Here is a 26,480-nt window from a genome sequence, read left to right as displayed (position 1 = left end):
GACTCACTTCTGACTGTGAGGCAGGTGAGAAACCGTGAGGGTTATTGTACTTCACGTCTTCACATTGTCCTTTTACATAAAAATAACTTTTAAAAAAAAAAAAAAAAAGCTTTGTGTCCAGCGCTGTACTTTTAAAGACTTAATGCACTCCAAAGTTCCGAGGTGGAGGGTGTAAATGGAAAATGGATGAATCAGCATAGTAACAAATGGAACAGTGCCAGTTTTGATGTTGTAAAAGTAATTACTTTATTGAATTTTTTACTTAATTACAATCAGTCTAGCAGAGACACTGCAATGGTGCTACTTCGTTCCACAAGCAATTTTCCTTTATTAGGTCTAAATCCTACATGCTGCACATCCATAAAGTCTATATTAGTAATATGCAATCCTTTTGCAAAGACAGTATTGAGAGCTCAACTTAATGGCTTAAGTGTGGCAATATAAAGGTAAATCGACTCATTCAATATCTTTTTACTCTACTACACTGGGTACTTAATTGTTGATAGCACATGACTAGAATATAGTAAATTACATTTCCCCCCACTTTTCCTTGAATATAAACATAAGGTACTATGCTAGTTAAACTTTAATTTTAATCATATGCCACGGATGTGAAAGGAAAGGATTTTTATCAAGTGCTGTTTATCAGGTTACTTTAGGTTATATTGAGATGCAAAGGCAAAGACACATGAGCACTCAATTTCGGCATCCAAGGAGGAGCAATCTAAATTAACATTTTGCACTTCTTTTTATTGTGCCACTATTGCTCCTAAATGTCATTAAATGACACCAGTTTCAGGCCTTACATTGTTAGCTGCAGATTAGTATGACACGTAGTATTCAAGCAGTTTTTCTTTGGCATATCAGCAAAAATCTCTCATCTTTGGCAAAGTATTTACTACAGCCAATTTAATATTTAGAATTTTATTATGATATGAATTATTTCCTGTTATCCCTTTTTTTCAATGATGTAAATGGGATAAATAGTGATCAATTGACAAGGTGACAAGGCTGGTGTTATTATCATTGCCTGACGCCCGATAAATGATTCTCCATTCCAAAAATACAATGTATGAATATTTTGAAGTTCATTTCACGTTTGAGATTTGCATAATAAGGCACAAAGTTAAGCACAAATTCAATTTATATGCTTGCCAATACGTGCATATTACCTGAAAATATAGAAAGACCAAAATCGTATGTGTGTCTTCAGGATTAGGATTCCTTCACTTTGTCATCATAAGTGCCGCTTCCCTTGTAAGATGCAACATAGCCACTACTGTCTGGGATGTCCTCGCGTCCAAGCTTTCCCTTTCCTTTTCCTGAATCATCGAATCTCTCCTTGTGTGTTCCTGTGTACTTGGACGTGTCGGTCAGTCTGTCCACAGCCGCTGCCTTTGCTGGTCTCTAATCAAACAATAAAATAATAACCACACACAAGGTAATTTCTCAGTCACATCACTGCGATTGTAACATGTTTCAATTGACTGAAATTGGTAAGCATGTGTTGTCTCATCCTCTCTGTTGTGCCTCATGTGGAGCACCAAGCTCTTCATCTGGAGAAGGAAGCATGAGTGCAGTGGAACTAATGACAATGTACTCACAGTGATTCCAGCATTGGCAGGCTCCTTGCCAACAATGAGCCCATAGAGGAGCTGGAGAGCTTCCTCTTTACTCTTGCCTTTGAAGCGCTTCGGGCCCAGCTCAGTCAAGGCCATGATGAACTGCTCAAATGTGATTACACGAGCTGACTTGGACCTGAGGAAACATGTAATACCGTTGTAGGCTCCTCTGAGAAAAATCTTTCCAGTGCCAGAGGACGGATATACCATCAGATTCTTTATGTAATGCAGGAATGTGAGAGGTTCTTTAAGTAGTCAATGTAATCTTTGTGTGGCACCTGCATGTGTTCAAATGATTTCTGTGATTTGCAATTACCATTATCCTATCCTGGTGGCATTCGACACAAGAATCACAATTTAATAAACACATATATTTAGATCAAGGGATGGCAAGTCACAGCCTGCTGGCAAGCGAGATTTCTTCTTTGTGGGAGGAGAACTTGCTTTAGGTTTAAATAATATGTGATGGTGTAAGTCAGGGTATTTGCTTTTTTTTTTTTAAATGCTTCATAAAACAGTTTTTTTATTTCTCTAGATGGGACTATCGGTTTAAAGAAAGGTGTTTAGGAAATCGGAAGTCAGTGAGCTTTTGGCTCAAAGGCGAACAGAGAGTGCTATCTAGAGGGCGCAATAAACACAATTGGTTTATGAAACATTTTGAAGCTTCATTTTCCCATCGCCGGCAGCATCCCGCGGTATCACATTGGATTTGTGGAGTGATACTTCATTTGCTTTCAATGTAATAGTGCGGACTAAATGAATATTGCTAAATCTATTAATGGTTTGTCATGTCAGGTATCCTTTACTAAGTTAGATTTGCCCTGTTACAAATGTCTGCTAACGATGCTGCATTGAAAACATTACTTGACTTTGGTGAAGACGATGTCAACATCTGTAGTGGTGACATTCTTGCCGTCAATGATGAGACAGTCCTTGCAGATTTTGGCAAAGTTCTTGCCGTTCATCTCCTTCCCTGTCGCCTTGGTGTCACCATGAATGGCAAATTTGTGGAAGGACATCTCCACCTCTGCTGTCGACACAGAGCCCTCAGCCATGCTGTGGATACGCATAGCATTATTATTTTGGGGGTTGGAATAGAGTACGTCTCAATTTTTGTTGAAGGAAAACATTTCCAAAACTTGATTGGCATGTTAATCAGTTGAAGTGATTATTTTGTTTGGCTCTGAATTTTTTAGAAGCATGCACCCGCAGTTGCACATCCATCACAGTTCTGTTACTCGAGCTGATCGCAGGCCAGTTTAATTCAATCATCCCCATTTACAAATGGCCCCTCTTTGGCCCACTCTGTGCAGGATAACAAATGAAGGTCGTTTGCTTTCTTTTTGCCCTCAATTCAAGACACAGACATAGATTCAGACCTCATATATTTTTCAGTTATGCTTATCTAAACCTACCTAAAGTCGGATGCGATTTTGAATTGCCTTACATGATGTCATGATCAACATCACCTCGTAGATGACAGGATTAATTAGCTTATTAGAATATTCAAACACTCACTGTAAAAATAAACAGTTCGAAAAGTAGTAGCACGTAGATAAATAACACTAAGATGTAGTATTTCTCAAAATCATTTGACAGATATATTATTTATGTTGCTGGAGCAAAGAAAGTGCAATCCTTTGGCATATAAACAATGTCCTCCTGGCAGTATTCCCTGTTGCATTGTCCTCAGGGCATCCACTGCAAAGAAAACAAAGTGTACCTGCTGCTGTAGGCTGCAGGATTGCTTGCCCGTGGATATTTTAAGGAAATCCCGGAAATCGCTCACGGCTGCTCAACCTTCTTGTCCTCCTCCTCCCTTCTTTTTTCCTCCACTTCCTTTCCTCCACTCTGCCACTCCCAGGCTCTTTAGCGGTGACGACATCGATGCAGATGCTTGGATAGGAGGAGGAGAGAAGGGGAGGAGGGAGAGAGTACCACCCAGCACCATCAGTGACATCACCACCACTTAGCTTCTGTCTCTTTTTGTCTCATAAAACATGCTGTTAGTATATCCTATTAATTATTGTAATCTACTGTATTTGTATTACCCGCTATGCTACAGTGTTCTGTGCATTTTTTGCGGTACAACCATACTTTTATTTTGTTCATCATGCATATGTGACAGCTTCTATTTGGGCCACAATGACAGTAGTAGGCTTGTTTGCACATGATGAGAGTCATCCTCGAAAGGACAAAGCGCACTGACAACATAGCTGACCCATAAATCCCATCAAACTCTTTCATGATGGTAAGCCTGAGCAATATCCACTAACATGGAAAATAACAAAAACTAATTAAAAAAAAGAAACGTATTGCCCATTATATTAATTATTATTATTATTATTTACCCATTCAGAGGTATAGTTTTTCATTTTTTCTTCTCACACATTTATATCCTTGGCTGAAGTTGAATGCTTGTTTTATCCCAGCGTGATGAATGGTTTTAAGGATTGGTCAAAAGACGATGTATTTTCTTCTGTTTGACTTGCTCATCCTCTCATAATCCGAATGGCTTCTCTTCCCTTCCCTCCATCTGTCCAGTCAGCCTTGTTTGGCATCCTATGGGAGGATCAGAGCTGGGCTGCCCTCCTTTGAGCATCATTATGAGCATTATATCTACTCTTTCCTCTCCCAAACATATGCTTACACAGCCCGCCTCTTGCCTTTTCCCACAAACAGAGGGATCCACTCCATCTGACAGACCTCCATCTCATCACACAGCTAATTTGCCACATGTTCCCCGTGACTCATCCAAGACGTTCCACCTAGATACTTTACTTTGGCAACGCCTCCACAAACAAATTCAGCAACATCACTTATTTTGGTTCTGTGCCAAGTAGGCTGCAGCAAGATCTCACAAAATGTAAGCACCTGATTATTCATACTTGTATGAGCCAACTGAAAGATTCCTTCACAAGGGCGAGTGATCACTCCCTAAATTGCTGTCAAATGCCCACAATGCACACTTCATCTAAATCCTGCATATTGTCACCTTGCATTATTTGTCCACATTATAGCATGTATTTGCGTAGGTGCCCACATCCTGACAGCATGTTTTCTCTTCATGGTACACAAGAATTGTTTTGAAAACATGCACCATCATGAAACTCAACTTGCTCAGTCACATGGACACTGGGAAACAGCTAGAAGCACGGAAACCTTTTGCTGAGAAATTCTGTATAAAAACACAATGAGCAAGTCGTGACAGTGCAACTGAAACTCAGCGATTTCGAATCTGTTCATTTACAGCACAGTGAAAACATCTTGGGTCTCCATTGGTTTGCTGATTTAAAAATCTTTTTCACAGTCAATCATTTTGACACGGTAAAACTGTAAATAGCAGGGACTTGCGAGGGTTAGCAATAATATTAATTTGGGTTCCATTCAATTTGGCTCCTGGTGACAGCTTACTGCAACTGTTTTATTGTTGTTCCTTTCCTCTGGCCTTCATCATAGGGAGAAAAACACTATGTCCAATAAATGGGTATATCCCGCACACAAAATAAAAGAACATATCTGTACAGCAAGAAGGAGTATATGGATCTTAAGTGCTTATTTCAGCCGTCACTGCCTTGAATTATTTTTAATGTTTTATACATTCTGAATTTATAAAAGCGTGCTTTGGGTCCACAAAAAGTACATTACAGTTTCTTGCTGACCCATATGTCAATGGATAAACTAAAATTTGTAAAGGTCGCTGACTGCTACTTCAACACAGACGACGAAGAGACGTCGTTGTGGGTGAAGAGACAGGCTGTCTGCTTGTAGTGTACACAAAACCTCCCCTTTCGAAATGTCAGCATAAAAAAGCAGAATGTCACCGTGTTTGGTCACTTCTGCTTCAGATGCTTCTTGATTTATTCAGAGAGATCTACATATGCTTAAAAAAGTCTACACGCATTTGTTCTAAAAGCATTATGGCTGAGTCGAGTTTCCCTTCACCTCCAGATGCCATCTGTCCTCTCTGTGTGGATGCACTCAGAGACCCGGTCACCATCCCATGTGGGGACACTTACTGCTTGGAGTGCATCAAGATCTACTGGGATCAGTTTGACCACATGGGGGTTTACAGCTGCCCCCAATGCAGAGCGACCTTCACGCCAAGACCTGTGCTGAAACGCGATTTACCGGATGTCTACCACGAGCCTCGCCGGCAACTTCCAGAGCTCACACCTTTCCCCTATATGCAACGGGAGTCTTTCTGTGATTTCTGCGTGGGTCGGCGGAACAAGGCAGTCAAGTCATGCCTCGTGTGCTTGGCTTATTACTGTGAAACGCACGTGAAGCCACATTACGAGTCGTCTACCTTCAAGCGACACAAGCTGGTGGATGAAACAGGCCACCTGGACAGGAAGATCTGCCCACAGCATGAGAAGGGCCTGGAGCTGTTCTGTCGCTCTGACCAGATGTGTATATGTGTCTTGTGCACTGTTCGAGAGCACCGCGGCCACAATATCACCTCTGCGGAGGAGGAGCGCATCGACAAACAGGTATAGTAGGCATTCTTAACTAAAAGACACTTCCACAGAAGCTGCTGGAGATTAGGACGGTCTGGTCATTGGCTGGGACATGAAGATCGTTACACGAAACAGTACTGATTGGTTACCTTACTCACTTTGTCAGTCAAATTTAAACAAAAATTGGAGACATCGAAAATGAAGCTTCAAATATGTTTCATGAATCATACACAAGACTTTCAGATCACCCTGTTTATTAAAGTAAAATGTCATACTTTAATAAACAGTGTGATCTTGAAGTCCTGTTAAGTAAAATGTCATACTTAACAGCCTACAGTAGCTCCAAAGTAAGAGGAGATGAGATTTATAAAGTCCTTCTTATCCTTTGTTTCTGCCAGAAAGTCCTGGTGGTGACACAGTCTGAGGTCCAGCACATAATTCAGGAGAGGATGAAAGAGCTGCAAGAGCTCAAGCATAATGTTGATGTTCTCAAAGTAAGACCAGTCAAGCTTAACACTCTGATAGATTGCAAGTCATTCCAAAATTATATTTTTATGTACCTTAAACATCCTGACAAAATGACCTTACCTGTCTGTTAGAGCTGTGCCCAGCGGGCCCAAGTCGAGAGTGATAAGACGTTCCATGAGATGCTACAGGCGGTGGAACGCTGGAAGGCTGAAATCCATCAGATGATAACAGCCAACATGCAGGCGGCTATGTCCCAAGCTGATGGCTATGTGGAGCGTCTGGAACAGGAGATACTGGAGCTGCAGAGAAGAGATGCAGAGCTGAGGCAGATTCTTGAAACAGAAGACAACATTCACTTTCTGCAGGTGTCACGCTTGGAATGGAGCAGGGCGAACAAATGCATCTTGGACCAGGGTTAATTGAAGGAAAAGGGGAGTTGGAATGGAGGATGAAGGGGAACAGACAGACGGACAAACTAACATAAACGACCTAACAAAACAAGGTGACTGACCGACAGAGTGGCTAACAGAAACGACACTGACAGACAAGGACGTGGGACGAGAGACAAGAAGACATGAGATGAGAACAATCCGACAGGGAGTGAGGGGCAGACAGGTCTTAAATGCACGACAGGTAACGAGAGGCAGGTGATCACACTGATCATGGGCAGACACAGGAGGGGAGGGGCGAGCACACAGAGACGCGGACAGAAACCATTACAACAGAATCATAATAAAACAATCAGACGAGTCGTGACAGCAGGTCACCAACTGTCATTTATTTCGGAATAATTTCAGAATTTGGTCAGTGGAGTTCCATTTAATTACCCAAAAATAGCACTGTTAAATGGTTCAATTTATTTTTATTTTTATTTTTTTTATTTGATTTATGTAACTCTTGTCTTATTTTGTTGAATAGAACTTCCCAACTCTGTGCATTGCTCCAGAAGCCATGGTACCCAAAGTGCTCATCAACCCTCAGTTCTCTTTCAGCGAGATGAGCAAAACAGCCTTAGAAATGAAGGAACATCTTGATGATATCTGTAAAAAGGAACTCAGTAAAATCTCCAAGACAGGTTTGTCCCCAAAAAACATTGTGTTTGCTGCTCACTGTGCAGCAGACAAATGTAATTTGCCTCCTTTTAACAGTAAGCGAAACGCCTGTGTACATCCTTTTGCCAAGAAATGGAGACAAACGGATCAAAGGTAAGTGTAAACCAAAACATCAAATTATAGTGATATTATTGAGCAAATATACATATGTGAAGACAAAACAAATTGTGAAATATTCATGTGGTATAATATTTCCTTGCTTCAATTTCTCGCAAGGAATCTGTTCCATAAAATGTGTCTTCACTATGCTTATTAACTTCATTGATCAACTTTTTTGTTGTTTGATCAATAGAACCACTATCACAGCGGCCCAACAAAAATTCAGTACTCTGTTGGTGCTGTATTCAGGTACCTGGGGGAACTGGATACTGGACGGACTGAACATTTGACCTATACAAAATGTGTTGCTTAGCCATCAAATTGAATGTTACTCAAAAACAAGGCATCATTTGAAAGAGGGACTTTACAGTTGTTTAAACTTGATTGCAAAAAGCATTGTGGCCATTATTTTGTTTAGGAAAGTGGCCTCATTTGATCTCAATTTATCACAGTAAATGTTTCATATTCTCTTGCTGCAACAGTTCCTAACAGAGTGGATTTTCAGGAGCCAAAAACGAGATCAGACTTCTTGAGATGTGAGTTGTTGAACCTTACCTTCTACTCTTGGCTCAATGCTGCCCTGAGAATCAACATCAAGTTACTCTCTCTGGCCTTACCTATAATTACTATCGTGGATTAATATGGGTTAATTGTGATCGTTGATTGCAGTTAAGTGAAGGAATGTGTTTGCTCTTAGATGCCTGTAAGATGTCCTTCGATGCCAATACAGCCTATAAAGAGCTGGTCCTGTCAGATGGAAACCAGAAGGTCACCAGGAAGAAGACAGTCCAGTTTTATTCTGATCATCCGGAACGCTTCGATGGCTTCTCCCAAGTGCTGTGCAAGGAGCCACTTAGCGGCTTCAGATTTTACTGGGAAGTTGAGTGGAGTGGCGAGTTTTCCCTTGGGGTGGCCTACAAAAGCATCAGTCGCAAGGGGAAGAACTCACACAGCCTGCTGGGCTACAACAACAAGTCTTGGAGTCTGCTCTGCTCCGACTCGGGATATTCCGCGTGGCACAATAAAGCAGACTTTGACCTTGCCAATGCACCCCGAGCATCACGAATCGGCGTGTACCTGGACTATGGCGGCAACACGGTGGCATTTTACTCTGTCTCAGAAAGGATGGAGCTCATCCATAGATTTAAAGCTCGGTTCAGCGAACCTTTGTATGCGGGCTTCGGTGTGGGCTCATCAGTTACCCTCTGTCACCTCAAACAAAGTCCCACACCTTACTAAAATACTCAAATATGGTCGAATTGTTTTACGTTGTGCAGTGCATGCTGTATTAGTAAAATTTTAAAATATGTGCAATCATTTAATCGTGACAGCTTCATAAAAAAATCTGAATACTAGTCTTCAGTCCTCTCCTTTTCACCGAACTGTTGATTTTACAAAGTTAAACCCAACATACATTCAAGTAAGCTTTCAAGCCTTACTGTTTTCACTGTCTTTGTAGTTGTATCAATATTTTATGTTATGTAAAGCAATTTGTTATAACTGCAGTTTTTGTGGAATGCCCTGTGTAAATAAAGCTGTATTCTATTTTATTATTATGATTTATTCCAACTGGCCTTTGTGACTAGATTCCGAACTAGACGCTGACTTCATCATTGCAGCGCAGGGTGTGGCAATACTAGCAGATCCAGTTTGGCATTTCATTTGAGGAGGGTGTTGAGTTAAAACTAAAACAAAACTAAGAGTACCGCACCGAAAAGCAAGTTTTGTCTCAGAACTAAGGTGGGTGAGACCACCTACGTGCTTCTCTTCATGGGGTAAGGCCTGCATTGAATTGTGTATGAGTTACTAAGGAAACAATCTCTCCATCTGATTTGTGACACATGATGCAGATCGATCAACTTATGATTCACGAATTTAAATGAAGCAAATACAGAATGTTTTTTCACAAATACTATTATGATTATCTATCAAAATGTAGGTGCAGTTTCAGTTGAAAACAAAAAATGTGTTTCATTAGAAAATATCTTCATTGTTTGATGTGTGTGCATGACAGCACTTAACTTTTGCTTTGGGGACATTTTTATCAATGCAAGGTTGTAACGTGGTTGGCCTTTGTGTGTGTGTGTTACAAAAATACTGAAAAAAATGCTGTATTTTTTGAAAGGCCTTTATGCTGTATTCAGTCCTCAGTTATTTTTTTCCTTTCTAGATGTACTTGGCAGGGGAACCTAGCATGGGTCATTACTACCTTTCTTCTCCTAACCTGCCTGCTTATGTCTATCGTCATCTATCTTCTACCCCACTGCCAGTACATTTCCGAAAAGGTAATTTGATGAAATTTCTCAAAGAGAATGCTATGTTGCCATCTAGTGGATAAATGCTGAGCCTCAACTTTTCCTTTTGTTGAGGATTCAACACAAGCCAACGACTCCAGGGGATACGGCTGCAATACAAAACCCATTGTATTGACTGATGCTATGGTTATAAAGACAATGGATACAGACTTCAGTCAGGCTTGGAGCGATGCAGAAGAAAAGGCTCGGAAGCCAGCCCACGCCTACATTGAGAAACGGCATACTGTGGCCATATACATCTACACAAAGTCTCTGGATAAGCATTCCAACAATAAATTAAACACTGGGCAAATAAGTGGACATCAAAGGAGCAAAAATGAGACCATTTCGATTCATTCAAAGCTTTACTCTTCTCTGAGTGAAGCCATTCAGGTTTTGAAACACAGTCAAGTGACATGTCTCAAAGCCAACTACCGGACACAAAGACCTTTACATGTGGACATTTCTAACAAGCAAGTCCGGTTTGGCTCCTTTACGTTAGCTTCTGATAAAAGGAGCCTTGAAAGGAGCTCCATGTGTTTTGAGATGAACACGTGTTTCGGTGCCGACATAAGCCATTACTCTGCGCTGGAAATGAATCATCAGGTATTGATTCCTCCATATGAGGTCTTCAAAGTGTCTGGTGTCCACCCTGACATGACTGAGGACTGTAACGTCACCTACATGTTGGACAGCAACCTTGACTGTGTGTATGATACAGAGAGACAGATGTTACATCCAATATCTGCAGCTCCAGAAGAAGGATTGTGGTGGATTGCCATTGTCACTTTTGCCATCATTCTCTATCTTGTGTTCTCTGTCATAATTGTGAGGGCATATCGAAAGAAGACTCGTCAGCAGAGTGTTTCTTATTTCCAATCTGTAAGCTACTGTCATGCTGTGGTGGTTATGAAAACTCCCCCAGTCACTCTTGAATAAATTTCACTTTCCTCAAGTTCTCCCTTCATAATCATCATTGATTATCTTTTTTTGTATTTGTTAGTTTTACTAAGCTTGTCTGTACGTGTCAGATATTCACGATGAGTCACACGAAATATTTCAAATAATAACACGTAGTACATTACTTGAATTACTTGCAAGCATCTGCTGTATATGAAGCCATAGACGTGTTTATTATCTATTATCTAAATCTAATCTGTGCTAGCAGTGCAAATGGCATTATGTAGTCAAGTAAATAAAAGTCAATTAATACAGACCACATTTCCATATGTTCTCTTTTTCTAAAATATGATGTGAAATGGTTTTACAAAAGCTGTTCTAACAGCTTTCCTACCTAAATAAATTGTATTGATGTGATGTTAGTATCTGGGCATTCAAGGAATGTTAAACAATACTTTAAGATTTAGTCATGTTTTCAAAATAGGGGTGAGGAGGCAAATGTATGTATTTGCCACAAAGGCCTCAAAGGAGAAGTGTTTGTTTTGTTGACTATGTTGATTCAGCATGTTTACAAGTGGACTAAATACCATTTAACTGTTGCTTAGTCACTAAACATGTTGCTGGACCGGCTTCAGTAATTCATATCTTCTCACCCGATACACTTGTCCATTGTGTTTAACATGAGAACGATAAGAACTACGAGGTGGGATCCAATTTCATTGGGGAGATTGAGAATTCACAGCACCATACTCTAAGTCACATTTTTGAGCAAGCATGACAATAACGTGAGAGGTCAAGACATACAGATCAGGGCTTGATGTGGAACGCAGACCTCGATGAGTTGATTTTCAATAATGATACTGAAGACAACATAATGTCCGATTAAATTGGAACTATAGATAAAATGTAGCTCAAAAATAGGATGAGTTGCAGGATTTACGATATAAAAACGAGACCGCTGTTATTAGAAGAATTTGAAGTATCTCATTATAGAACTACCATATTTGTATTTACAAGTGGCAAAAGGTAGCCTCATTTTTACATACATGTATAAACTCAATATTTAGGTTCCATATATTAGCCCGGAGTTTTTTCTTGACATCTTACGATTCTCTTCAGAAACCATTGGCGCACACCTAGAGGTTTCTGCTCATCTTCATGTTTGTTAGATCAGATGATATGATCATACGTGTAAGAGAGGTTTGCCTTGATGGACTAGATTCAAGACCGAATGTTTATTAAGGAAATGTTTTGTGTGGTGGTCTATGTTGAGATTATTACAGCAATTCACATCATTCAAACAAAATTTGTAAATTTATGATTTTCTATCTTCTTGTGTGGGGTTTATCACAGATTAAAACATTATTTTTAAATTTGAAAAATCCTTGTGTGTCTACAAATTCAACAGCAGATAGATCTGCACTAAAAATCAAAAGCATCTACTTGGGACATTTGCTAAAATCTATCGGTGCTAACAAAACATGAGAGGGTGTGGGCAAGTTCTTTATCGCAACTCATTCAAGCAGCCTACAAGACAAGGAGACACTCAAACACAACAGCGCTCCCACTCAAACACACACGCACACACAGTTCGGCGGCTCTCAAATCAAAAAGGACCCACATTAGACAATTTACCTGTGTTGATCCTGGGAACTAAAATATACTCATCGGGAGACTAAAGCAGCCTGAATAATAATTTTGTCAACTACAAGAACATATAAGGTGAGTCTGTCAAGTTTAACGTCTTTTTTTTTTTTTTTCTTCTTGCTTGTGTGTTCCCTAGATTATATCATGTTTCTAAATTCTTTCTATTACTGGGTTACTCCTGCTCTTGCAACTGATTGTGGATTTAATTATAAATAAAGAGTGATGGTTTTACAACAAACTGGGATTTATAGAGAATTTCCATTGTGATTTAGGTTTCTCCACATCATGATAATGAGCAACAAGTGGAAAGTCTTGCTGTCGGTGTCTGTGGTCTTCACCCTCACAGGCCTAACACAAAGCTTCCAACCACTCTTTGTGTCTGATGGAAATTCAAGTACTCACCGCGACATCACCCAAAGGGCAGTTCTTCAAAAGACTGCTGAAGTCTGTAGAGACATGGCTGTGGCGGATGGAAGGGACTTTGTTTTAACTGTAAAATAAGCCACACACTTGTTTAGTCTCACATAATCGTTTCACAAACAGCTTTTGACTTTTTTTTTCTGTTTTCAGATTGATGACAGTCTCACAGTTGAGCAAGTACAAGCGGCATGTTCATTTTCAGACCATTCCACCTCACTTCTGTCCAGTGTCTTGTTCCATATTTCCATTGCCAATATATACTTCAGCAATGCCAATGTGGATTTAGTATCTTTCCTGAGTGATGAGCACCATTTTGATGGTGAGACGTTCCAAAAAGGGAGAGACCTAATCACACAAGGTACACAAAACCATTTGTTGAGTTGCTGATCCTTCTATGTGTTTTTTTTTCCTCTTATATTGCTTCACCTGCTGTCCTTGTCTGTTATTTATCCTTTTTTAAATTTGGCACTTATAATCTTGCAATGTGACAAGTAAATTTCCCCGCTGAGATGAATAAAGTTCTATCATCATCAGCCTCATCATGAGATGAGATACAGCATTGGTCCTGGTTGGTGAACTGCACCAACCAAAATATTTAGAGCATGTTCAGAAAAGGAAAACATTTATATAACATTGCTTCACCTGCCTAATAAGATGAGATAAAAGATTTATTTGTCCCACACGGGGAAGTTCCAGTATGCTAGAATAACGTCATTGGTACTGGTTGGTGAAGAGCACCAACCAAAATATGAAGATCATGTTCAAGAAACGAAACATCTTGTGTCTTACTTTGCTTCACCAACTAAGATGAAATCTGTCTTTATTTGTTCCACATGGTGAAACGGGATTGTGGCTATGTTGTACTTCATTTTTTTTGTTGTATCACATGTGCAGGTGTGTCTTCTGTAAAGGCCAGTGTAAAACTGGAGAACTTCAAGGCTGCACGCTGGACTCTCGGTCGTATATGTCACACACTACAAGTGAGTTTAAGGACTAGTGTAGTTCTGAAGGCGTGATGCAAGTGATGCCGCGTATAATAAGTTATGATGTTGTATGTTTGCAGGACTTCTACAGCCACAGTAACTGGGTGGAGTTAGGGAATACATTTCCTTACAATGCCCTGATCAAACCTGACCAAACTATTGTAAATGTGGCCGGTAGGATGCTGTTTATATTCATAAGGAATGCTTTCCATAGCAACTACTGCTCTGTGTGAATGGGGTGTATAGCTTTAGTAAAACACAACAAAAGGCACACTGTCACCTTATCATGTCTACCCTAGGATGCTTTGTTTTTCAAACCGGTCCTGATACAATGAGGCTCTTGTAGCATACTTGGGGCCAGTTATGTGGGGTAAGGTTGACTGGTGCGGCACCACCCCTCTGGAGTTGGGTACAAATATAAAATATTAATAAAAAAAATGAACGCAAAATAGAAGATGGGTAGATATTGGAATTTGGACATTTATTGAAGCAAGATCAACAGTGGATGATAAAATATTTGTTTTCAAAGTTTTTAATTATCCCTCCATCCATTTTGTTTATTGGCGATAGAATGATAAACTGGTCCGTTTTGTAACCAATGCTCCACACATCTTGCGTACTACATATGCTTGATTAGCACTACAATAAGAGATAGGCTTGCAACCACAATAGGTTTAAAAGCTTGTCTTTTAAACATTGGGTATTGAATCGCGATCCGATTTGTCCTGACCTAATTTTCTTGTAGGAATAAATATTTCAACGTGTAGAAACTGCACAGGAGACAACTGTGATGACAACATTTTGCCTGACGTACTGGAGCAAGGACTTCTTACTTCAGGATACTTCAGCCTCACATCGCCAGACAAACCAGATGGTAACTGCTCAAAATTTGTTGTATGAATGATTTGCAGATTTGAAAGATCAATTAGACTTATTGGATCACTTTGCAGCCTAACACAACATTGGATTTCTTGGACACAAAAAGAATAATAAACAGATTGCAATGAAACTGAGCATCTGCCAATCGAAATGTGTTTGAATGTATCCAAAACAGCGCCACTAAAAAAAAAAACCTCCAAAATTGTATATCAGATCACAGTCGACCTATTCCTCTCGAATCAATGCAATCAGCAATCATCCAAATGAATGATACATTGTGCGGTGGTACACAATCCATTGTATTCCTTTGTGCTCCAAGGTAAATGCAGCCATGGAGGTTTTTTTGACCAAACGAGTAAACGTGACCCAATTGGGGGCATCAATAAAGACACATTTGCGTCCAGCCATGGTTCACTTCACCAAGAAGCAGCAAATTTGGCCTTGAATGCCACTATGGAGCTTCTGGAGGACATCAGAACAGCTGTAGGAGACAAGAACTTCACACGGTACATAAAATGAACATCTTGGGAAACCCTTTTTAACGGAGCCTTCTTAATCCCGAGATGCAACTGGTCAAGGTGAAGACATGCAGTGAATATGGTTTGTCTTTCAAATTCTTGCAGACTGATGGGCCTCTCCCAGTCCTCTGCACTGTGTTTTGTCATCGACACGACAGGCAGCATGAGCGATGACATAGCGGAAGCTAAAAGAATTTCCTTTGACATCATTGACAGTAAGAGGGGAACCCAAGAGGAGCCTTCGGCCTATATATTGGTTCCATTCAATGATCCAGGTAGGAAGCAAGCACTCATACCAAGTATATTCATGCTTTCAACTCTCCTATACTTAGTCTCAGGTTGCAGGTTGTAGAGAACACACGATACTGTAACGAATAATTTGATATTCTTTTATCATTTGCAGGATTTGGACCTTTGCTGTTGACGACCGATGCAGACAAATTCAAAGAAAGCATCAATGGGCTGACTGCCGGTGGGGGTGGAGACATTCCAGAGTTGTGCTTCTCTGGACTCCAGGTGTTTTGAAGCGCAGTGAATACAATTTCCAATTTAGATACTAATCTACTAAATCTGGATTTAACTAATTGACTTGTGTCTATTTTGGGAAAGTTAAGAGAACAGAATGGTGTTAAGTCACACAGAAATCCAAGTACTATAAGTGCAACAGATGATTCAGAAGTAAACTCTGCAAATTGACTTTTTATTCAGGTCAGTGGCTACATTTTGACTATTCTGTTTTCGGTTGACAGCTTGCCCTTACTGCTGCTCCATCCTCGTCTGAGATATTTGTCTTCACTGATGCTCCAGCAAAAGATGCTTTTCTGGAAAGCACCATCACTGCCCTTGTAGAAAGCACAAAGTCTGAAGTGAGTCCATTTTACATCTTAAAATGTCAAAACATCGCAAGGTTTGAGGTATATTAGGGCCAAATTATGAAATTATCATCACTATATGAACCAACCAAGGTTGTTGTTTTTTTTCATTTGGTTTTTCTCTCTTGAATTTCCAGGTGACTTTCATGTTGACGCCTGTCTTGTCCAGTCGACGCAAAAGAACACTGAATCAAGCTGATGCCGAACTGTACCGTAATATTGCCCGGGCCTCTGGAGGTCAGGCCATTGAGGTTAGCAAGGCAGACCTTGCTCTAGTGACAAGTGTCATAAGGGATTCCTCATCGAGTGCCTTGGTCAGTGAAAATCAAAGGAGAGAAGCAAGGAAAAACTGCGCAAGATGTTTAAAACTTTTCTACACTGTCTTTTTCAGGTTACGATCTTTCAAATTGTGATCAAGCCCGGAAAGCCTGATAATTTTACATTTACTGTTGATAACTCGCTACAAAACATTACTATTTACATCACAGGAACCCCTTCTCTCTCCTACAATCTGAGCAGCCCCACAGGTATTTTAGTTTGTCTCGTCTATATTTTTCTTCATTCTAAGTACTTGCCAAAAAACACAGTTTATGCATGTTTATACAAAATTATATATATACGTATATATTAGATATATTTGATATCCTGTTCCTACCCTTGCAGGTGTTTCTCAGAACTCCAGTGATTCTAGTGGTCCTTTAGCATCTTCGAGCTTGGCTGGTAACCTACGGCGACTGGCCCTGAACAATGACAGTGAATCAGGAGTGTGGAGAATCAATGTAGACTCTAATGACCCCTACTCAGTGAAGGTCACAGGTTAGTTAATTTAACTCAAAGAGGCAGGTACATTGATCTTTTGACCATTGTAAATGTTTGCCATTCTTGACACTAGGTCAAAGTTCACTGAACTTCATCTACAATCTTGTGGAAGCCCGTGAAGCAATCCATGGTGATTTCTTTCTAAAGGAGGGTCGTCCTATTACAGGTGAAGATCATATCTTACTCTTTGGCCTCCAAATCGTTTATCCATGTCCCCAGTTGTGTCTTGATTTTGGTCATGTAAAATTGTATATATGACTGAATTTCTTTCTTGTGCAAACTTTCAGGTGGTAATGCAACCCTCTTGGTCACAGTGACAGGAAGTGACAGTGTAATGATTCCAGAGGTCACGTTGTATGACAGCTCAGGGCCAACGGAAGTCACCGGGACCTCAGAGGCATGTTGGATAACATTCTTAAACACAGATAACTCAATTCATTAATAACAAAGTGAATATGCCGCTGATATTATTTCAACACTAAATACTACATATTACTTCAATATTCGTTTGGTTTGTTTAGTATAACAGCGTAGTGTACCAAAACAAAAGTCCCCCACTCCAGTACTTTGTTTGATACAGGCTTCAATAATTACTACTTCAGATATTTACTCTGCTTTTATATCATTAGCCTTGTCCTTTTCTCCACAGTCATTAGGAGGGTCAAACTTCCTAGTGACATTTAATGAGATTCCAGCTGGTGATTTTGTGATTCGGTTGGAAGGAGAAGAGAGCAACTCATCAACACGGGCAACTCCAACCAGGTTCTTGAGGCAGGCCCCCACTCAGCTTCGAACTTCAAGCATTTCTATAACGGTGAGCTCACACACCCTCAGTTCTCAGAAAACAACAATCAACAAACTGATAAATCAGACAGTTGAATTCATTGCGCAGATAAATTATAACAGACTAGAAAATGGATGGATGGGATGGATAGTTGCAATTTAAGTGATTCAAAACTGTGAACATGCACTTTAAATGGTGTTCTCCTATTTTAGGCTCAAGCCAACAGTACCAGCATAGAACCAGGCTCCACAGTGTCCGTCCCTTTCAATGTCACCAAAACAACTGGTGGAGTCGTTAACGAGAGCGCAACAGGGACATTCACCATGCGTGCTACCAATGACCGCAGCTTTACCTCCACATCGCCCAGTTCTGTGACCATAGAAACAGACAGCGGCGGGAAAGCAAATGGCACCGTGACCTTGACCGTTCCTGACAGTGTGGCATCGGGGAATGATGTCACGCTTACGATTGAGGCAGAGGATGAAGCTTCGAGTGATATCAACTATGTTGTGCTAAGATTTTCAGTTGCTGCTGTGGTAAGAGAAAAGCACTAAAGCGGTAGAGGATAGATGGATTATATCAGATTTACATTTTATCATATTGCTACTTCACTATCTGCCTTCAGGTGACTGATGTTAGCAGTCCAGTGTGCCAAGAGGTCAGTACATCCCCCAACTGTTCCTCTTCCTCATCGGCCTGCGATTCCTCCCAGTGGGAATTTGTGGCCAACGTGACCGACGGTGTAAATGGGACGGGTATTGATAGAATCACCGTCAGTGAAGGGAACGGCACTCTCAACACAACCCAAGTGGTCGGGCCAGGGGGCGAGAACATCACCGTGATCTCCTACCAGGCTTCCTGCTGTGCAGACAGAGTTGAGCTGTCTGTTGTGGACAATGTAGGGAATGTTGGAGTTTGTGTGGGCCAGGTGAGACAGTCCACCACAGTTGCTCCTATGACTCCAACTAATGGGACTACAACTCATGTGACCACCACGCCCAACGGAGGGCACACCTTGAGCACAACACTTTGGGTTTGGACCACAATTGCGGCACTCCCACTTTGGAAATGAAAGAGATGCATTGAATTCAATTGATTGCAGCACATTATGAAGATACTGTGATTATATATCATGTCATCAAATCTAAATATTGGTGTTTGGATGAGAATTGTAATTTTTATAAGGTTTATATACTTATCCTAAAATTATGTTTATTGTATGTGGTTAGGGATTTTTTTAGGAGTATAATTGAATTTCTGTATGATTCAGTCAAATCATTGTTGTGGGGTTACAGCAGTGCTCTCTCATCTAACCGCATTTGGTACACAACAGAAAAATGACATGTGAGGATAATGCTTAATTAACAGTATGTTTAATAGCGTGGCAAGAGTTAATTAAAAATCATTTTGGGGCTGTATTGATGTGGTTTGAATTATGACCTAGTCGCATTCACACTTGTCACTTGGTTAGTCAAAGTCACTCTCAGGTGCAGTATAGAAAACTGTATTTACAAAATGTACAAATAGTGAAAGACAACAAAACAGTTTCCACAAAACTATGAAAAAAGGGGAACAATAACACCCAAAAAAAAGAACTGCGGTACACACTATGAAACAGCCTAATGACATGTTCATTGTCATGGACAAGGTTATAGTAGCTTGTTACCTACCTGATGCAAAAGCAAACTGATTTGCTTGTATATATTACATCAATGCACCGGAGCAAACAGTGCAAAAATGACTTGACTTGACAATGAACCCACAAAGACAGAACAAAACCAGGAAACATAATACAAGCAATTGATGAGACAACAACAAACACCTAGACAAAACAAGTTGCTAAGAGTTCTGATTGGAAGATACAAGGGACCGGTGAAAACTATGGCATAACCAACAAACATAGACAGAATGATCTCTCAAAAAAACAAGAACTAAATCTCATCAAAGCCAAATCAACAAAAGCACAGATCATGAGCGAGGAAGACATTTCTTTAGAATAAGCGAAATACGGCACTGTGCTCTCATCAGTGTCCAGTGAGCATGTTTTTGTTTTTATAGAAAAAAAAAAAATTCCCCCACTCATTGTTAAGTTTGTTATTGTTCTCCACTATTTCTGGGTATAGATGAAGGGACCCAATCAAATGTGCGCAAAGGCTCACACACAAAGTGAGAGAGCAAAGAAAACACAGAGCACTATCTACCTACCTGGAATGTACTCATACAGCGACTGAAGCGTTCCAAGTTCTGACTGAACTAATGGACAAGTAAGACATAAAAAGGTGAGACTCTTTGTATTTAATTTGGGTACTTAAAGCAAGGTTATTTCAGGAATTCAGATTTTTGCTGGGGATCACATTTCATACTTAAAAGGCAGCATGGAGTGTTTCACTGAAATAATTCCAATTCCAATCGTTTGCTCTAGCTTGGTTTAATCTGTTGTAGTGATTTGAGAAAAAGACAGGTTCCTTTGTGATTTCAGTTTCTTCTCATCCATCACCATGAGCACCAAGCGGTCCCTCCTGCGGCTGCTGGCCATGGTCATCATGCTCATAGGTCTAACTCAAAGCTTCCAACCACTCTCTATACTTAATGGGAAGTCCACCTCGCACCGTGACATCACCATAAGGGCAATTCTCCGAAAGACAGCCGAGGTCTGTCGAGACATTGCTGCTGCAGCGGGACAGGAATTCAGTCTGACTGTAAGAATTTAGGCTTGTATGTTTCTTCAATGATGTGTTTGTCTGCTTTATGTTTCTCATTGTTTGGGAGATGTTCCACGCTCCTGCACAATGCAAGGCATGAAGAAGCGCAACTTATAACAATATTTTGATTATTATTAGTGTCGGTGCATTACATCATGGGGCTGCTCTATTCTGGCTGAATTTTGGGTCCTTCATGTTGTCAGTTGCTATGGTCCTTTAATTTGTCACAGGGTTGCTGGCTTTCAGTATTTAAAATTGGGTTAAAGGAAACGTCATCAGAAAGGTTTCTCCCATGACTCTTTCTTTGGCGCACTACAACAGTGGCCAGCTCTTTATTACCTTGTTTATGCCAGTCTTCTTCTGATGTTGGCTAATTTTAGAGGAAACTTTTTATAGATATTTTCCGTCTTTTTGATTGTTTATTATATATTTTTTAGATTCTTATTTATTTTATATTTTTTATAACTTCATATTTTATATTACTCAATGCTCTTCACATCACGTCATGTTCATAGTTTACTGCATCACTTATTTGATGAAAGTCCCAAACAAATAAACAGCTCAGAATGTTGCAGAGTAGATTAAAGTACAACTTAAATCGTGGACATTGAATTCAGGGCTGGATTCTGTGGTTCACCACTTCAGGTCAAAACTGCTGCATCTTGATTTTTGTGTTGGTACAAGTCTCATTCGGCATGTATGGGAATTTGGCAGAATTTGCCGCATTGTGCATCATATGTAGATGGGCGAAATAAAATAAAGGTAGTGGAGTGATTCATAGCCTTTATATATTGGCTTGTGGGGTGAAGCTGAAGATGTAACGTTGAACAAAATTATGAATATTATGAATGGTAGAGCCTTACACTAATGCCGTGGCCCATTGTCAAGATGTCCACTGCCATATATCAACCTCAGTTTTTAGTCACCAAAACTCCCAAATGCAATTCTAACCATCAATTCCTTTCCCTTCAGATTGATGACAGTCTAACAGCGGAAAGAGTGCACAAGGAATGCTCCTCCTCAACAAACTCCTCAATCCTGTCAAGTATCTTTTTTTCTGCTTCCATTGTATCGATTTACTTGAACAATGCAAATGTGGATTTAGCGTATGCACTCAGTGGCGAGCATCATTTTGATAACGAGGCCTTCCAGAAAGGACGAGACTTGATCACACAAGGTACAGGACTCCTTGTTGTCTCTTCTTGTTGTATGTCTTTTTTTGTACTGTATACTGTATATGGTATAATATTTTTACGGGCTTATGGGGGAAATACGAGGGCCTCATTGAATTCTGCCTGACAACAAGTGACATAATCAGTTCCGTTGATCTTAAAAAAATTATTTGATTTGGGTTTGTCCCATGTTATTTAGTCCGATACATATTTTTATTTCCACTACTAATTGTCTTCTGGTTGAATTGTTCTGATTAGGTATGTCTGCTGTGAAGGCTAGCGTCAAACAGTCAAATTTTATCGCAGGCCGCAAAACACTTGGACAACTATGTCACACTCTGCAGGTGATTTCAAAGATGATTGATCTTATTGACATTGGTTAAATATACATAGTGATGAAATTTTGAAGATGAAATGAAACCAATAAGTATTGTATGGCATGTGTAAGTTGTGATATTGTTTATTCCTAGGACTTCTACAGCCACAGCAACTGGGTGGAACTGGGAAACACGGATCCTTACAATGCTCTAATCAACCCTGACCAACCTTTTGAGAATCTGGCAGGTAGGTTGCCAGATTTATTCACAACATTTGTTTCACAACAGGATTTTACTTGGAATGCATGTTAGGTACATGTGAAGTTTCCCCATATTAGTTTTAAAAACTTAATTGGGAATATCTAAAATGTGATTATGCTGATCATTGTCATACATTGAGTGCAGGGCCAAATGAACCCACATGTAGAAACTGTGCAGGAGAGAATTGTGACAACAACCTTTTGCCTAATGTGCTGAAAAAGAGGCTACTCACCTCTGGCTACTTCAGTGTCTTCTTCTCGAAAAAGCCAAAAGGTAACTCATTGTCTTTTGACAATATTTCATCTGAACTTTGAAGGGGCTAAAATTGGGTTGGGTTGGACTGACACTGAAATGTGACTGGTAATCTCATGAAAGATGAAGCGTTTCGATATTTTGTCCTGAATACCTTTGTCTATTTTGTGTCAGACGAACCACTATCGCTGGCATCGGGCATAATTTATCATCAATAATTAGCTGTGGGACTCAAATGTTATAACATCTGGGGTTGTAAGCAATCGTGAGTTTGTGTTTCAAGGCAAATGCAGCCATGGAGGTTTTTTAGACCAGACGAGCAAGCAGGAGCCAGTGGGGGGCATTAATAAGGATGACATTGTATCCAGTCATGGCTCACGTCACAGTCAAGCAGCCAATTTGGCTGTGACTGCTACTATGGATCTTCTGGAGGACATCAGACTAGCTGTAGGAGACGAGAACTTCCTTCGGTAAGGGACTTTAGAAAAAAATTGTTGGGTCCAAGCTGACACTGATCAGGATGGAGACAAGTACTATGGGTTGTCTTCTTTGCATTCCTGCAGGCTTATGGGTCTCTCCCAGTCCTCTGTGCTGAGTTTTGTTATCGACACAACAGGCAATACGAGAGACGGCTTAGCCCAAGCTAAGAAACTTGCTTTTAACATTATCGACAGCAGGAGAGGAACTCTGCAGGAGCCACCAGCCTACACATTGGTTGATTTCAATGATCCAGGGATGCAGGGCGCACACACGCATTTCATTGTCATGGATTAAATACAGTGGTCCCTGTACTTGCAAGTGCGTCAATTCACACATTTGGGCGTTACAAGCTATTACTTGGTAGATTTATTGGTTGTGTGTGTTTTTTTTGCGCACCTAAAATTAGTTTGCTTGTAGAGTGGTGCAAATAGTCAAAATTATAACACTTGCAAGCAGCTAAAGTAGGCCAGAACTCACATCTGGACACTCACGCAAACACTGAAGGATGTCGCTCACACACAACACTCAAACTTGTTCAAGGCGAACAGAACTTATTAATTTTCATGTTTTTCTTAATTACAATTTTAATTGGCTTCAATAAAGCATGTAACAAAAATGGGCCTATTTATGGGGGACTGGAACAGATGTAATAATTTTACGGGGATTATTATTGATTTGAGATGAGTAAATTGAGCTATGAGGTTGGACATGGAATGAATTAAGCTTGTAAGTCAAAGTATCACTGTAGTTTTGATTTCCTATTGGTTCAGGATGGCTGACAATCCACTAGAGTCTAATAAACGGGCGTTCAATTGCTTCCGGCAGGTTTTGGATCCCTGATAGCAACAGCAGATGCAGACAGGTTCAAAGAAAGGATCAATGCCCTGATTGCCGATAGAGGAGGTGACAACCCAGAGTTGAGCTTGTCTAGACTGCAGGTATTTGCTCTCACGCTAATGTCCATTTCTGTTTGGAACATAATTAACTAAATGCAATGATGTAGTTTTCACCTCAAAGTACATTTCTTTTGAGATAAAATTCAGATTTTTTTTTTTTCTTAAGCTTGCCCTGACTGCGGCTCCGCCTTCATCTGAGATATTTGTCTTCACTAATACCCTAGCAAAAGATGCACACTTGAAAAACACAATTACTGCCCTTATTGAGACCACAAAGTCTGTAGTAAGTGTTTTTCATCATCCTTGCTCCCAAAGTGCCATCAGGGTCTCGAGTTTCAAAACCTACAGGATTTTTAAAAAAGTTCATTAAATTAATAGAAAATGTACATCAAATAATCTTGATGTGTTTTCTCTTGCTTTTTTAGGTGACTTTCCTGCTGACAGATGTCCTACCCCATAAGCGCAAAAGAAGCCTTAGGGATGTATTGCCTCGAGTTTTGAGCCAAACAGATGCTCAGCTCTACCATGACCTGGCACAAGCTTCTGGAGGTCAGGCCATTAAGGTCAGCAGGTCAGATTTTGCTCTGCCCACAAGTGTGATAAAGGACTCTTCGGACAGTGCTACGGTAATATAAGAGCAAAGGATACATACAGAACAATATAGCACATGTACATTTAACATATGTGAATGTCTCTTTTAGGTGATAGTTTTTCAAGGAGTGAGAAATCCTGGAAGGCCTGCTCATTTTATGTTTAATGTTGACGGCTCACTGACAAACAAAACTATCTACATCACAGGGACCTCATCTCTCGACTTTAATCTCATCAGCCCAACAGGTATTTATAATAAACATCAGCCATGCTGTTGGTATATGAAGAACTTGCCACTCCTCCATTGCAGGTGTATCTCAGAGCTCCAGTGAGTTAAGTGGTCCACTGGCTTCTTTGAGCATGGCAGGTAACCTACGGCGACTGAGTCTAAACAATGACACTGAAACAGGACTGTGGCGAATCTCTGTAGACTCTAATGACCCCTACTCAGTTAAGGTTACAGGTCAGTAATCAAATCTAAAGAGGCAGGTACAGTAAATTGTCTCATAGATGTGTTTTGTCACTGCTAACATCAGGTCAAAGCCCAGTTAATTTAATCTACAACCTTGTTGAAGCCAATAAAGGACTCCATGCAGACGTTTTTCTAAAGGAAGGACGTCCTCTTGTAGGTCGGATATGAATTTCATCCTCATACTCATTTTCCTCAGTCATCATCCCTCTATGCCCTCTTATATTATGTTCAGGTTATCGCAAAAAATGGCATTGATATCTCCTGTGCAAAATTTCAGGTGATAATGCCACCCTGTTGGTCACAGTGACAGGAAGTGACAGTATACATGTCACAGAGGTCACACTGTGTGACACCTCAAGCTCAACAGAGGTCAACGGAACATTACAGGCATGTTTGATGCAACAGAATTCTCATCTACCAAATCTAATCCATGCATTAATATACAGAGAAGTAGATAGTAGTAGATAGATAATGTGTAATATCTGATTTTTCTTTTTACCTCAACCTTTCGCAACAGTCCTTAGGAGGTTCCAACTTCTTGGTGACATTTATTGAACCTCCAAGGGGTAATTTTGTTGTTCGACTGAGAGGAGAAGACAGCAGATTATCCTCAAAGTCAACCGCAAGATGGTTCCTGAGACAGGCCTCCACTCAGATTAGAACTTCAAGCATCTATGTGACTGTGAGAAACTCCTTCAGATCTATACCACAGAATAGCATTTGGTTCACATTAAACCTTCAAAAGTCATCATAATTTAAAGTGCCTGAAGTATTGACGGCCTCCACAGGTCCTGAGACCGTAAAATAAGACCGGTACCAATACCTGGTACCAATTTGGTATGAGCCTTTAGTTGGTTTGGATGGATGATAGCATTCACACTAACCCTAACCCAAAAAAATTCACTCTTTTTCTCTTCTCCAGGCTCAAGCCAACAGCACCAATATCGAAGCAGGCTCTACCACCTCCATCCGTTTCAATGTCACCACTGCCAGTGGAATTGGGGCATTCATGGTCCGTGCCACCAATGACCGCGGCTATAACACGACATCACCCAACTCTGTCACCTTAGAAACGCATAGCGGAGGGAACGCCAAGGGCATTGTGACCCTCACTGCTCCTGAAGGTGCAGCATCAGGAACAGAAGTGACACTTAAGATTGAGGTGGAAGATGCAGCTGCCACTGATATCAACTATGTTGTACTTAGGTTTTCAGTTACTGATAAGGTAAGAGAATAGCAATAAAGTTGATTTAAGAGTCTGATAAACAGTGTTTGTGTTTTTTTTTTTTTTTTTTTTTTAAACCTTGACATCAGTTCTTATTCGTATCAATCTGGCTACAAATGAATCAATCCCACCCTGTCGTGAAGCAAATTTAACTGCACACAACCAGTGGAAGCAAAACATGCTTGCATGATTTTTTTATTCTATACAAATGATGTACTTTTCATTATGACCATGT

At 40.3% G+C, this 26,480-nt stretch overlaps 4 protein-coding genes and 1 long non-coding RNA gene across 12 annotated transcripts; 3 read left to right on the top strand and 2 right to left on the bottom strand.

The window, feature by feature from the left end:
- Nucleotides 1-221: 221 nt before the first annotated feature.
- tppp2 (tubulin polymerization-promoting protein family member 2) lies at nucleotides 222-6,810 on the bottom strand. 3 transcript variants are annotated; one of them, XM_049720270.1, is made up of 5 exons: nucleotides 6,671-6,810; nucleotides 3,346-3,518; nucleotides 2,487-2,678; nucleotides 1,605-1,758; nucleotides 222-1,407 (listed from the first exon to the last, which is right to left on the bottom strand). In XM_049720270.1, the coding sequence occupies exons 3-5, from the start codon at nucleotides 2,675-2,677 to the stop codon at nucleotides 1,216-1,218; spliced, it is 537 nt and encodes a 178-aa protein (XP_049576227.1). In that variant the 5' UTR covers nucleotide 2,678; nucleotides 3,346-3,518; nucleotides 6,671-6,810; the 3' UTR covers nucleotides 222-1,215. The 3 variants fall into 3 exon arrangements, with proteins under 3 accessions (XP_049576227.1, XP_049576226.1, XP_049576228.1); XM_049720269.1 differs by lacking the exon at nucleotides 3,346-3,518; XM_049720271.2 differs by lacking the exons at nucleotides 3,346-3,518; nucleotides 6,671-6,810 and adding an exon at nucleotides 3,141-3,311.
- On the top strand, nucleotides 5,444-9,311 carry ftr84 (finTRIM family, member 84). 2 transcript variants are annotated; one of them, XM_049720268.2, is made up of 7 exons: nucleotides 5,444-6,115; nucleotides 6,481-6,576; nucleotides 6,682-6,915; nucleotides 7,469-7,625; nucleotides 7,699-7,755; nucleotides 8,214-8,297; nucleotides 8,459-9,311. In XM_049720268.2, the coding sequence occupies exons 1-7, from the start codon at nucleotides 5,471-5,473 to the stop codon at nucleotides 8,998-9,000; spliced, it is 1,815 nt and encodes a 604-aa protein (XP_049576225.1). In that variant the 5' UTR covers nucleotides 5,444-5,470; the 3' UTR covers nucleotides 9,001-9,311. The 2 variants fall into 2 exon arrangements, with proteins under 2 accessions (XP_049576225.1, XP_049576224.1); XM_049720267.2 differs by having other exon boundaries at nucleotides 5,446-6,115; nucleotides 8,244-8,297.
- A 90-nt stretch (nucleotides 9,312-9,401) lies between these two features.
- LOC125968824 (von Willebrand factor A domain-containing protein 7-like) lies at nucleotides 9,402-19,295 on the top strand. Of its 2 annotated transcripts, none has more exons than XM_049720261.2 (18): nucleotides 9,402-9,536; nucleotides 12,875-13,094; nucleotides 13,173-13,380; nucleotides 13,917-14,002; nucleotides 14,086-14,179; nucleotides 14,751-14,879; nucleotides 15,204-15,390; nucleotides 15,508-15,677; nucleotides 15,806-15,918; nucleotides 16,152-16,268; nucleotides 16,412-16,588; nucleotides 16,666-16,801; nucleotides 16,938-17,090; nucleotides 17,167-17,259; nucleotides 17,381-17,490; nucleotides 17,743-17,907; nucleotides 18,090-18,413; nucleotides 18,503-19,295. In XM_049720261.2, exons 1-18 carry the CDS (start codon nucleotides 9,532-9,534, stop codon nucleotides 18,947-18,949), a joined length of 2,934 nt encoding a protein of 977 aa, XP_049576218.1. In that variant the 5' UTR covers nucleotides 9,402-9,531; the 3' UTR covers nucleotides 18,950-19,295. The 2 variants fall into 2 exon arrangements, with proteins under 2 accessions (XP_049576218.1, XP_049576219.1); XM_049720262.1 differs by lacking the exon at nucleotides 9,402-9,536 and adding an exon at nucleotides 10,998-12,677.
- Nucleotides 16,105-20,448, bottom strand: LOC125968828 (uncharacterized). 2 transcript variants are annotated; one of them, XR_007481377.2, is made up of 4 exons: nucleotides 20,241-20,448; nucleotides 19,548-20,130; nucleotides 16,930-17,014; nucleotides 16,105-16,244 (listed from the first exon to the last, which is right to left on the bottom strand). It is a non-coding gene; the product is annotated as an uncharacterized lncRNA (long non-coding RNA). The 2 variants fall into 2 exon arrangements; XR_007481378.2 differs by having other exon boundaries at nucleotides 20,083-20,130.
- Nucleotides 20,009-26,286, top strand: LOC125968825 (von Willebrand factor A domain-containing protein 7-like). 3 transcript variants are annotated; one of them, XM_049720265.2, is made up of 17 exons: nucleotides 20,009-20,156; nucleotides 20,357-20,576; nucleotides 21,552-21,756; nucleotides 22,010-22,095; nucleotides 22,222-22,315; nucleotides 22,507-22,602; nucleotides 22,865-23,051; nucleotides 23,145-23,315; nucleotides 23,888-23,999; nucleotides 24,124-24,240; nucleotides 24,383-24,583; nucleotides 24,659-24,794; nucleotides 24,859-25,011; nucleotides 25,085-25,177; nucleotides 25,298-25,407; nucleotides 25,538-25,702; nucleotides 25,943-26,286. In XM_049720265.2, exons 2-17 carry the CDS (start codon nucleotides 20,376-20,378, stop codon nucleotides 26,255-26,257), a joined length of 2,442 nt encoding a protein of 813 aa, XP_049576222.1. In that variant the 5' UTR covers nucleotides 20,009-20,156; nucleotides 20,357-20,375; the 3' UTR covers nucleotides 26,258-26,286. The 3 variants fall into 3 exon arrangements, with proteins under 3 accessions (XP_049576222.1, XP_049576220.1, XP_049576223.1); XM_049720263.2 differs by having other exon boundaries at nucleotides 22,474-22,602; XM_049720266.2 differs by lacking the exons at nucleotides 20,009-20,156; nucleotides 20,357-20,576 and adding an exon at nucleotides 21,020-21,224 and having other exon boundaries at nucleotides 22,474-22,602.
- Nucleotides 26,287-26,480: the final 194 nt, after the last annotated feature.

The sequence above is a fragment of the Syngnathus scovelli genome, chromosome 5, assembly GCF_024217435.2.
Source record: "Syngnathus scovelli strain Florida chromosome 5, RoL_Ssco_1.2, whole genome shotgun sequence".
In the NCBI taxonomy this organism is placed as follows: Eukaryota; Metazoa; Chordata; class Actinopteri; order Syngnathiformes; family Syngnathidae; genus Syngnathus; species Syngnathus scovelli.
Note: the sequence above shows the minus strand (reverse complement) of the source record. Positions and strands in the feature narration are given on the sequence as shown.

What these genes read in the sequence shown, in the direction of transcription:
- ftr84 (XM_049720268.2), top strand. Translation starts at nt 5,471, where the DNA reads ATGCTTCTTGATTTATTCAGAGAGATCTACATATGCTTAAAAAAGTCT. An exon ending in AGGAGCGCATCGACAAACAG is followed by an intron (nt 6,116 to 6,480) that starts GTATAGTAGGCA and finishes TGTTTCTGCCAG; the next exon opens with AAAGTCCTGGTGGTGACACA. An exon ending in CAGTAAAATCTCCAAGACAG is followed by an intron (nt 7,626 to 7,698) that starts GTTTGTCCCCAA and finishes TCCTTTTAACAG; the next exon opens with TAAGCGAAACGCCTGTGTAC.
- LOC125968825 (XM_049720263.2), top strand. Translation starts at nt 20,376, where the DNA reads ATGAGCACCAAGCGGTCCCTCCTGCGGCTGCTGGCCATGGTCATCATG. An exon ending in TAATCTCATCAGCCCAACAG is followed by an intron (nt 24,795 to 24,858) that starts GTATTTATAATA and finishes CCTCCATTGCAG; the next exon opens with GTGTATCTCAGAGCTCCAGT. An exon ending in AGGTCAACGGAACATTACAG is followed by an intron (nt 25,408 to 25,537) that starts GCATGTTTGATG and finishes CTTTCGCAACAG; the next exon opens with TCCTTAGGAGGTTCCAACTT.
- tppp2 (XM_049720269.1), bottom strand. Translation starts at nt 6,726, where the DNA reads ATGGAACGTCTTATCACTCTCGACTTGGGCCCGCTGGGCACAGCTCTA. An exon ending in GGCACAGCTCTAACAGACAG is followed by an intron (nt 2,679 to 6,670) that starts GTAAGGTCATTT and finishes GCGTATCCACAG; the next exon opens with CATGGCTGAGGGCTCTGTGT. An exon ending in CTGCCAATGCTGGAATCACT is followed by an intron (nt 1,408 to 1,604) that starts GTGAGTACATTG and finishes TTGTTTGATTAG; the next exon opens with AGACCAGCAAAGGCAGCGGC.
- LOC125968824 (XM_049720261.2), top strand. An exon ending in GGAGACAAGAACTTCACACG is followed by an intron (nt 15,391 to 15,507) that starts GTACATAAAATG and finishes AAATTCTTGCAG; the next exon opens with ACTGATGGGCCTCTCCCAGT. An exon ending in GATTTTCAGTTGCTGCTGTG is followed by an intron (nt 18,414 to 18,502) that starts GTAAGAGAAAAG and finishes ATCTGCCTTCAG; the next exon opens with GTGACTGATGTTAGCAGTCC.